This window comes from Mixophyes fleayi, chromosome 3 (genome assembly GCF_038048845.1).
Source record: "Mixophyes fleayi isolate aMixFle1 chromosome 3, aMixFle1.hap1, whole genome shotgun sequence".
Taxonomy (NCBI): domain Eukaryota; kingdom Metazoa; phylum Chordata; class Amphibia; order Anura; family Limnodynastidae; genus Mixophyes; species Mixophyes fleayi.
Window position 1 is genome coordinate 300577052 of NC_134404.1, and position 12023 is coordinate 300589074.

The window sequence follows — 12023 nt, forward strand, 5'->3', positions numbered from 1 at the left end:
ATACAGTATATGTTTCTTCATAGCTGGTGTTTGGAGAAGTGGAACATTTAATTTACCTTGAAGCTGTGAAATAACATCACATATTATACAAGAATTGTAATCTGTTTTTGTTTCTTTCTTGGTACTTTATGGAGATATCATTTGACCTGTTCAGCTACCTCTCCATGACATAGCCTCTAATAGACCAGCTTTTCACGTAGATCTTCAAAGGCAACATCTGAGGCTGCGTCTAAAGGGGAGCAACATATGTGACCTACAATGGCAGGCTGTTCTCGTTTTTGTACAAATTGAACTCTTCACCCTGTATTAATATTTGAACTAATGACAGACTTGTAAAACTGGTTTAAAATCCTATTAAGTGTTTACATTACAGAACCTCTTCCTTCTGTTTAACACAAATGGACTCATTACATAACCAGAAGAAAACAATAGATAGATTCTGTATTTTCCTAGTAGTTCAGGCTCATTTGCATTTCATAAACGGTTAGCAAGCATAGACCACATCCATCATTAAACGTTTGGTTTCACTTGTACGACATTGGTTAGGGTGCGTTCTTCTTATGTGTGCATACCTTCCCATGATAAGGGCTTAACCACATGACCCCATTTTATAGTGAGACCTGCACTCAGCGGAGGCCATTGCTCCGAGAGACTGAACTAGCATTTTTTTTAATGCAACCTATCAAATACTAGGGTCTAGTGACCTAACTGAGGCATGATAGGGGGACCTCATGCCCCACTGTGTATAAAGAGGGTAAACTTTGTAAGGAGAACTGCAGAAAAAAACAGTGGTGGATTGAAATGATTTGTGTCCCTGGGCTGTACATGTGAGTCTTCACAAGATGGTACACATATGTCATGCGTCGTGCCACACAACTTCTTTCTACCCTTCTGTGCTGAATAGAGATCGGTGTGATCTTAGAAGCACTGTCCTTTGGGGGAACTCGTACAGAATCCCCCTCCTGAACTGCCTCGGAGCCCACTGACTCTTTAGTTCCATAACACAGCTAAGAGTGTGTCAGCCTGTCCTGCTAGCTTATAAGACTGGCTAAGACTTGTAGTTCCACAGTATTTGGTCAGCCTCAGGTTTCCTAACAGACTAACTATTAGTACACCTACAGGTGCATAAAAGTTATTACTGACTTTGGTGGAGCGAGACTTCCCAACTGTCTTGCAGCTCAGAGGGCTAAGGTGGTCTTTTGCTACTAGACGAGTGATAGCTAACCTGTGACACTCCAGGTGTTTGTGAAACTACAAGCCCCAGCATGCTTTGCCAACTATCAGCTAGTTATCTACTGGCAAAGCATGCTGGGGCTTGTAGTTTCACAACACCTGCAGTGTCACAGGTTAGCCATCACTGTACTAGACCTACCAGATAGTTAATTTCTCTAGTTCACTTCCAGCCTGTCCTGTGGCGTAGGGCAGACTCATTATTGTATTTCCATTAAAGCGGTTTTGGAAGTATCAATGGGTCAGCCTGACCTGATGGCTCCCTTAGCTGCTATGAGAGGATGGGACTGTATTATCTTGTACATTATTTTAGGTATACTAGTAGTTGGTATGAATCATGAAGCCCCTCAAATATTGTCAAAAACAATTCGGCCTTTGCTGGCCGGATGGAATGTGTAGTTCCACAAAATGTGGAGAGCACCTTTTCTTTTAAAATAGTGATTCAGTACTACTCACTCTGTCCCTGCCATCCTGTGTAGTGATGGTGTGCATAGACCCCTACTCGTAGAAGCTCAGATAACACAATCCTCTATGCCATGCATTTTGTGGTAGAGGAGTGGACTGGGCCCCCAGCCTCTACCTTGCACACAGCATTGAGTGGTGTGACTGGGTGGACCGATAAGAAGCTGAAACTCTTGGTCCCCATCACTACCGGCACTCCAACCCACACCCTGTTGTGTCGGAAATTATAGGGGTTAGCAGACCCGGATTTGTGCCTATAAAACAGCTCTACACTTTTCTGGGTCTGATGGGACTGAAGCTGTGGACCCCTTGCTGCTCTGGGCAGTTGCCCTATCTGTTCTGTTATAACACCTCTACTGGAAAAAAAACGTTTTGTTTTATGATGGCAAGAATTTTTGTTAAAATGTGCAAAAAACTGTCCCTAAGGATTCCTGTATAACTCACAAATACAGGTTAATATTTTATTCAAAATTGCTTGTGTAATATTCACCAATATTCATCATATAATCACACAAACAAATCATTTACATGTTCATGAATATTGCAGTGTTTCATCACCTGTCATTTTGGTTCTAATAGTAATAATGTAGTGAGTGACCTCTGTAAAGGTTTGGTGGAAATGGAATCTTGCCGAATCCTACATGCTGGACTTCTTGCATACTGTGACCCTGCTGTTGGGGATATACCATCATCATCATCATCATCATCATTTATTTATATAGCGCCAACATATTCCGTAGCGCTTTACAATTGGGGACAAACGTAATAAACTAATAAACAAACTGGGTAAAACAGACAAAGAGGTGAGAAGGCCCTGCTCGCAAGCTTACAATCTATGGGACAATGGGAGATTGACACATGAGGTTAAGTATACATTTTGCATCTTGGCCCAGCCAGACTGCAAATATACCAATATTCTTTCACAGTTTCAAATATTTAAACTACCCTCTTTTTTCCTCCTTTTGTGTTTTCATTAACTGTGTAATGACTGAACTGTAACATCGGCCATAGGACGCATTGGAGCACATCTCTGCTTGTCTGGCTCGGGAGAACAACAAATTCAAACAGACCTGGTCAGACAACATTTGTAGAAATAGAATATCGGATAATCTGTAGCACTATACCTTGTAATGTATTTAAGAAAATATCCCCCTTTTAATATTTAAATATTAATGCTTAAGAGGTTGTACATTCTGCCCCCTACCTGGCTTTAAATGCTAATTGCTTCATTTGATAGTGATTGGCAAAAGAAGCTTGAAACAGGGATGGTTGTCCAGTGGCATAAAGAGCGGGCTGTGTTTTTGATGTAAGCGGTCCACAAAGTGTATATCTCAATGTGTACATTGTTTTCACATTGTATCTATCATTGGGCTGCTTGATTTTTTTGGACCATGCGATGTTTTGGAAGGGAAGTAGCTGTGAAAGTCCGGAGTACCTGCTTGTTCACACTCTGTATCAGTCAGCTGGATTGCTCTTAAAACACGTTTGCGTGATGTATTAACACTGCATTATTCTATGCTCTATTTATGCCGCCGTGCAGCAGAAACATCAACAATTCCAAATATAAAAGGTGTCCATTGAGACAGATGATTTAAATGACAAGTGAGGTTCCTTTACAACTACTAGATTTATTAAATATCATGTGATAAATAGGTGTACTATAATACATAACAAGCATTGAGCTGTTTCAATTAGTCTTGCTTGAACTAGCCTGATTAAAGGAGATTGGTTCTGGAAGTTACACCATACACCTTTGTACATAGGTTAATCTGTAACGGCCACTGATTTATTCAAAGCCTTCTAAAGATTTTCGATGAAATTACATTTATTTTATTGTGTTTTCTACATAGGAATCTCCTTCTGGTCGTCGAAAAGCTCTTGCAACCAGCAACATCAACATGAAACAATACGCCAGCCCCATGCCTACCCAAACAGATGTCAAGTTAAAATTCAAGCCCCTGTCGAAGAAAGTTGTGATGGCGACTCTGCAATTCTCATTGTCTTGCATATTTCTCAGAGAGGGTAAAGCTACGTAAGTGTGTTTATGCGGGTTTGCTTTTGCGGTCTTATTGCATTACTATTGTATATATCTGCTGAGTCTTGCTGTGTTAAATGTGATTATTTTGTGAATATTATTAGTTCCTGTAGATACTTTAGATCATCAGCTGCTGGCGCATTTAATGGAATGTTAATATAGGCCAATGACACCTTCTAAGCACAGACATTTTGTGACCATTTATTGAATCCCCACACCATTTTTTGTTGGGGGCGGGGGCCAGGAGAAATAATGCAGCGGAAACAAACTCTTCGCTCCCTGCAGCAAAATTTTGATTTGTGGATTTATCCTAAATTTTTATTTTTTTTACTATAGTCGTGTTGTTGTTTTTCTCTCCTCTATTTTTTCCTTTTATCTCTTATTCTTTACCACATTATAAAAGTTCAGTTTTGTTGCCTGACAACATTTAATTGTGTTCTATCCTGCAATCATCTCCACGGGTATTAAAATGTGCAGATTCCTTGGGAGGCATACAAAGTCTATTTCAATGTCCAGCGTTAATCCGCAACACCATAGTACACAGTGAGCGTGAATTGTACAGAATGCCAATTACAAAAATGTATCATTAAGTAGCGAGCAAAGCCATCAAAATGTAGATGGAGTATTATTATTTTGTTCCCTTTCTGAAATAGATTATTCTAAAAAAAAAAAAACACAAAAAAATTGGTGTTTTTTTTTCCCCCCCCTACATCAGAAGCAGACATTTTCGCAAATAGCCAGTGCTGTAATCCTGCTGTGTAATAATCTTCTTTCTTGCATATTCTGCAATACACATGTATCCCTGCTCTGTAACCATTTGGTAGAATAACTGCTTCTTAGAAAGTATAGGTTTAAGCACATGCAAAATTGGGTTGCTAGAATTGTTTTGGTTTTTCTTTGTCTTCTATGTAAGGTTGAAATTAACATTAAACGCTGACATTTATGAAGCCGGAGTAATTAAATAATTTACAGACCTTGTCCTTCTACCTGTGGGGCATTTTTTTTAAAAAAAACAAACTACTTTCAATCCATGCACCTCTGATCGAGAGGGGGCAAGGTGGGATGTCAATTTGACAGGGCTAGTCACCATTAAAGGTTCATATTAGACATCATTCAGGTTAGGCGTAGGGGACATTTGTGGTGGTCCTCATCGTTTTTTATATATGTGCAGTCTGTGTTGCTCCCATGTTCTCATTTTGTTTGTTTCAAATTAATGTGAAATATATTTAGCAACGTAATATAGGGATGACCCATCATTTAAGGGCATATAAACACCGAAGAAGAAATATTGATGTTTTCTTTCAGCGATGAAGACATGCAAAGCCTTGCAAGCTTGATGAGCATGAAGCAAGCAGACATAGGAAATCTGGACGATTTTGAAGAAGACAATGAAGATGATGAAGAGAACAGAGTTAACCAGGAAGAAAAGACAGCAAAAATCACAGGTCCGCCCTAAAGAGCCTGAGACTATTAAAGTTATTGATATTAAAGATTGGTAATTATGCTCTGATACATAAGGTACTGGTAATATGTCAGGCCGAAGCTTTGTGTTCCGTCTTCTATGGTAGGTTAGAGAGTGTTCAGTCGTTCACAGAGGTTGTCTAAGATTTTCAGGTCAGATCCCAGATTAGAGACTTTCAGTGAAATTGCTCCAGTGTGTGGGGCCAAGTTGAAGAGTCAGCCTGACAAAAAGCCAGCTGTGTTCATTTTTTATTTAATTTTTAAGTCTACATGTGTGTAAAGTCACCGGCCAACCACACTGACCAGATCCTGCCATTCATTGATAGGGTTCAGTTTAGCTCCCCATGTATAGGTCCGGTCATTTGTAAGACATGTGCATTGTTCCCAACATGTCTGTCTCCGGCAGGGGGGCGTGGTTATGCTGCAAAGGGAGCATGGCCACGCCCCCCCAGAGACATGGCTGTACATTACATACCTCCCTTCCACCAACATTCCCATCCGCGGGACAAACATGTCCCAGAGTGAGACAGAGTACTAAAATCAGAACTGTCCTGCTGAAATCCCAACAGTTGGTATGTGGGCCTGTGTGGCTGCAGCATAAGTCTGGGCTTTAGCTTCAAGTGCCATGATTCAATACTTTAGTATTGAATGTAAGAAATATCTATTGTTTTATTCAGATTTAACTGTTAAATAAAGTATGTTCTTTCTTTTAATTGGTAGTATACAATTATTAAGCTAAAATAATTGTGGGGACCCATCTTTATGTGTTGTGACAGGTTAAAAAGTCCTGCTTTAGAGAATTTTTGGCCTTGGACATGATCACTAACACTGCATGTTGGACAGCTGATTGGTTGCTGTAATTTCGTGCAAATTTTGCACCTTACCTTATTTAATATAAAGTGAAACCAGCTGATTTTGAGGCTTTTTAGCAACGGCTGTTGCCATATTTGCATGCAACACCCTCTACCTTTGCTTTTGCATTTATGAATGGGACGCTGGCAGACGTTGCATGGAGCTTTCCTGTCAGCATTCAAAGCAGAACGGTTACAACCTAGGTGGAAACCCAGATTTCAAACAAATTATGCAAAGTAGATTTGGAAGTGTGTTTTTGTTAGAAAACATTTTGGCACTGATGAACCTTTTTTTGAACAAAATCACAATGGAGTAGCAGCCATTTTATAGGCTGAACTAACATAATATATCCTCTTGTGACGTCAGTAGTTCTTACTGAATTTATAGGGTTTATATTCAAAAGTTCAGCCCCCAAAACCCCCACTGTGTCCACAATCAGGGCAATGCAACCTATGTAGTGGGAACTAATCATTCTTTGGGGCATACTCAATTAGCTTTGCAGTCCGTGATTACACTTGGCTGCTCGAGTCCCGTTACCGCAACTTTGCTGATCTCCGTGAGCACCCCATAGGGTTGCGAAGGGAAATCTGCAGTGTTGTAGTATCGTATTGTCACTTTACATGCGCGACCGCAAAGCTAATTGAATATTCTCCTTAGTGTATTGATTATCTGAATTCTTAGTGCATCAGACAACAAAATGGCTGCCCCCATCGTGTGTAGGCAGTGAGTGCACTTTGTCTAGTGTTGAGATTGTAACCCATGCTTGCACAAGGAGAGAAAAACCTAATTTTTAGTAGTATAAGTGAAATGCATTTAATCCAGTGTTAAAATTCATACGAGACAAATGTAGATTTTGTTTTCGTGCTTTAGTAGATATTGGAGTGGCGTTAATTTGCACTGCCCAACCCCCGTGCCCTGTCCATGATTACAATACATGCAGTTTTGCTGGATGGTAATTCTGCTGGATAATTTTGTCTCTGGGGTTTAAAATGCAGTTTTGTCTGTTTGTTTACAGGTGGGACATGAGCAGACAGGATTATTTGACCTGGGTTGGAATTTGGCCAGAGCAGGATTAACATTCCGCGTGCTGAATGAAATACCATTAGAATGCTATTAATGTCCACAAAGAAAGCAGTATTTTGCTTTAATGTCTTTGAAATATTTATGTGGTCCACCCTCATGCTCTTAACACTACATTGGGGGTGGAGTTTTGTCTGCAATTATTTTAGATTTAAAAGAAAGTGTTTACGTCTCATTGAAATATCTTTTGCCATGTTATACCAAGTTGAAATTTAACAGTTACTGTGACTTTATCTTACAACATGTAGTGATTTTGTTTAATTTGGTAATTTTTTGATTACTGGCATGTGTGATTTTCTGATTATCAGCATGCCTCCTATAGTGATCACTTTGACTCTCAAAATTTAGTATCATAAGAAGTGACCGTTCAGGACAGGCAGCCCTGCCTGCTGCTTACCTCTCCGGTCTGTGTGCATCAGACACACAACATTCCAAAAAATCTGCTCAATTTGGTTGTACCGTGTGTGTCGTCATATTTGGTACAAATCTCATCATTCAGTTTGCAAAAAAACAGTCATATAACCAGCATTCACCACATATATCTTATATAGGGTCATTGTTAGGCATTTTGTTCAGATAAACATTTACCATAACCTTTCATTTGATAGTCCCAAATGATTATTGCAATAAGATTTTGGTTTCTTGTGGACTAATTTTGAATTTGTATTTGTTTTCAGTCTGGCTTTATAACTTGGTATTCCTTTGGAATTCAGGATTTGTTTCCTTGTTGCTTAAATCTGTAATTACAAATGTTCTTAATGTCACAATTACTGCTCTTTTAATTGACCGTAAATTTATGAGGCTGGTTGGCTACATGGCGTTTGTGTTATTTACAGATCACACGTGTTATCTGGAAGTATGCTTAATCAGGTGACCTGCCGAGAGGCTGTGTGATAAGGTGTTTCAGTCTGGTTATATAAGCTTGGTACTTGTGGAGCATAACAAGTCAACACTTGCTGGAACTTTCAAGTAAATTCCCAAGTGTGGCTGATAATGCTGTCTCTGTGCCCCGCTGCGTTTGTGCTTCATTTTAATATTTCGACTTGATGAGTGCAGCCAGCTCATAACATAACCTCAGGTGACTCCATTAATGCATTAAAGATATTTTTGCACCTCGTGAGATGCAGAGATAATGAAGCAAACCTGTTATTATGGGTTTAACCACCATTAGAACAAGGGCTGCAGCTGTTCACAATGCCATAAATTCTCACGTTTCCCCACCCAGCTCCTGCAATGACCAGAACGATATTTCATCTTTAACTTACACATATTACATATTATTTTTTTAGTTATATAGTATGAGTTTCCTAGTGTGACTTCTGTCTAGATAAATATACAAAGCATTCTCTAGCAATGATAGAGCAGGATTGCAAACCTTTAGAATATAGACTCTTGTTCCAATTGATGTAGGTGTATTTCACCATTTATGTAATACAAAATGATTATAGGTGTAGTTCATATTCGAGGAATAGATGATGCCGGTGTGATCTGTAACATCCCACACATGGAAGGCAGTGATTTTCAATGTGAAATCTCTTAACTTACCAGCCGCACACAGACAACAAATACATAGCTTCCTGGGAACATCCTGCAGGAAATCTCAATAACCGCTAATGTTATAGAATCTCTAAGGCATTATAATAGGAACTATTAAGGAGAGTATTGGGCACAGATGTGGCACTCTCTAGGACATCATGTGTACATGATGTTAGTAGCTGTAAATTGTATATTTATTTGCTGTACTAATGTTAAATTTCTCATATTCAAAATGGCTCAAATGCTTGTACACTCAAATCATAATCATGTTTAAATATAGAAATGCAGGAGTAACACTGGTCACATTAATGTATATAAGGTGCTGCACGGTGCCGCCCTTTAACCTTCAAAAGGGTCTCGCATTACCCTAATTCTCGGTAACAAGTTAAAATAAAACAATTAATCAAAGAAAGGGACTCCTACCTGTAAATAAGTGTTATATGCTATAATAAACAAACCTGACCATAAATTTGGAAGGGGCTGCGGGTGAAGGTTCTCCAATTAAAGTGTTTCCACTCCATCCCACCATCATTAGATTATATATTTACAATCCAGCTTTACCTTGCTATCATTACAGCCTCTGCATTGCTTCCAGGTCATGGCTGTAGGAAGTTATGATTGGTCAGGATTGGAGTAAATTGTGTTTTAGGTATAGAAACCTTTTAAAAAAAAAAAAATTCTGGAAAATGTGTCCAGTATTTGGTGGCAAGTGATAAAGGGTATGTATTGTGGATTTGTATTTTCCATATTTAAGTACAAATGTGACTTCGTGGAGCAGAGGCAGCCATTTTGTTAAGTGAACAAATATTAAGGAGATTGCAGGTTATGACTATTAAGCTGCTGGTGTCATGTCACTGGTCCTTAGTGAATTAATGAGCTGCATTCTCATGATTATTTCAGCCAACAATATGAGTGTCTCCACTGTGGGTACCTTAGAGGTATTTTGTGGTATTCTAAGACCCCTCTCTGATGAAATGACAACATAGCTCTGCTGCCATATAGTACACTGGCAGAGCAGCCCATGGATCGTAGTGATTTTCAGAATAAACAAGGATTGTGGTGTGGCGTCTATATGTAAGGTCTTATATGTACTGCACTCTCTGCTTCTTTATAACATTCACTTCTTTGCTGCCTAACCACTGTTTTCTCTCTCTAGCCAGGGGCATGATGCTTTTTGCTTCTTTTTCTCTAATAATCATTTGCCTTATAGCTGTCTTGACTGGCTTCTGTTTACAGAAATAGTAAACCAATTGAATGCCTTGAGCAACTTACATGAAGATCAGGATGACTCCATAAGGCGGGCACACATGCCTTCAGCTAAATCATCCAGTCCTAATGAAGGTCTATGGTTTTTTCCTCTCTTTTCACCCCGTCTCTCAGTTGTCTGCTTACCTGTCACTGCCTCCTGCTTGTGTCTGCTTCTGTCTTGTGTCTTTGTGGCTTTTCCTCAGTGCTGTTGTGGTAATTTGTAGTGAAACCAACAAGCGGCAAGGTAAACGTTTTGGCATAATATAAAGAGAATGGTGGAACATAAATCACTTTTTTCATGTATTTATCTGGTTTATTTGAGTGCCATCTGTGTTGTTTCCACAAGGATGAACAATATGTAAAATCTTCTTTTGACTAATTATCGATCTGTGGCCTGATTCATTAAGGATCTTAACTTAAGAAACTTCTTATTTCAGTCTCCTGGACAAAACTATGTTACAATGCAAGGGGTGCAAATTAGTATTCTGTTTTGCACATAAGTTAAATACTAGGGGTGTGCACCGGCCACTTTTGGTGTTTTGTGTTTTGGGTTCTGATTAGCTTGAGGTTTTGGGTTCTGATTTGTTTTGCCAAAACACCCCACGAAAGGTTTTGGTTCTGATTTTGGGTTTTGGGTTCTGATTTTTTTTTAAAAAAGCATAAAAAGTGCTAAAATTCATATTTTTTTGTTTTTTTTCACTCCTACACTATTATTAACCTCAATAACATTCATTTCCACTAATTACCAGTCTATTCTGAACACCTCACACCTCACAATATTGTTTTTAGTCCAAAAGGTTGCACCGAGGTAGCTGGATGTCTAAGCTAAGCGACACAAGTGGGCGGCACAAACACGTGGCCCATCTAGGAGTGGCACTGCAGTGGCAGACAGGTGGCAGTTTGCAAGAGTTTGCTAGAGGTGTAAGATGGAATTGTCCGTGGGCCCTCCCACCCACCCTGATGTTGTTGAAATAGGACATTCGCAGTTTAACAAACCAATCAGGAACAGTGAACGCAGTTTAATCTCTGGTACTAATATTTCTGGACTGCAGGAACAGTGAACGTAGTTTAATCTCTGGTACTAATATTTCTAGACTGCAGGAACAGTGAACGTAGTTTAATCTCTGGTACTAATATTTATGGACTGCAGGACTATCTCTGATCAAGATCGTGGAGGAAATTGACGAGGAGGGTGTTGCTGGTGTGGATACAACAGGACCAAGGGATTTAGGTGTCCCTGGACTGCTGACGGTCCTAGCCACAGGTCCTGAACTAAACACTGAATTATGAAGGTTCTTCAGGTGACGTATAAGGGAGGTTGTCCCTAGGTGGCCAAGATCCTTACCCCTGTTTATTTGAGCTTTACATAAGGTACATATGGCCATACATTTGTTGTCCGGATTAGGATAGAAATAACTCCAGACCGAAGAGGTGCATTTTTTGGTCTTCTGCTCTGGCATGACGATGGGCTTTTTCATCCCATGGACAACAACTGTTTCCCCCCCCTGGTGCCTCATTTAAGATAACCACATCAGCATCCTCCTCGTCAAGTTCCTCCTCAGCGCCAGCTACATCAATATCCTCCTCCCGGTGTACAACATTTACACCTTCATTAGCCAAATCTGTAACTGGACTGTGGGTGATCCTTCCAGCATATGCAGACGTGCTGCAAATGGTGGAAGGAGCCACCTCTTCCCGTACAGTGATGGGAAGGTCAGGCTTCGCAACCACCAACACCCTTGGACTCGCCCTGGGGATTTGTGATGTCATCTGTTTAGAAGGCAGAGTTGTTTGCTGTGTTGTTGATGGAGGGGGGGGAGGAGGAGGGCTTAGATCCTTCGGTGAAGCTGAACCACTAGTCCTGAACACGGGCCAGGGCCTAAGCCGTTCCTTGCCACTCTTTGTCGTAATTGGCATATTGGCAAGTTTACGTTTCTCCTCAGATGTTTTTAATTTCCTTTTTTTGCTAATTTTAGTGAACTTTGGGTTTTTGGATTTTACATGCCCTGTACTAGGAGATTGGGCATCGGGCTTGCCAGACGACGTTGATGGCATTTCATCGTCTATGTCATGACTAGTGGCAGCAGCTTCAGCATTAGGAGGAAGTGGGTCTTGATCT

The 12023-nt window shown here is 40.0% G+C and overlaps 1 protein-coding gene across 7 annotated transcripts in view; it reads left to right on the plus strand.

Annotated features, from left to right (window-relative positions):
* Positions 1-12023, plus strand: part of EHBP1 (EH domain binding protein 1) — a 267437-nt gene that overhangs the window by 87233 nt on the left and 168181 nt on the right. For 4 of the 7 annotated variants that reach the window (XM_075203887.1, XM_075203881.1, XM_075203884.1 and 1 more), the window contains exons 6-8: positions 3543-3724; positions 5033-5172; positions 9893-9997. In XM_075203887.1, the coding sequence (XP_075059988.1) occupies positions 3543-3724; positions 5033-5172; positions 9893-9997 (427 nt within the window). The remainder of the gene's footprint in view (positions 1-3542; positions 3725-5032; positions 5173-9892; positions 9998-12023) is intronic. The other 3 variants (XM_075203883.1, XM_075203885.1, XM_075203886.1) reach the window with 1 other exon arrangement.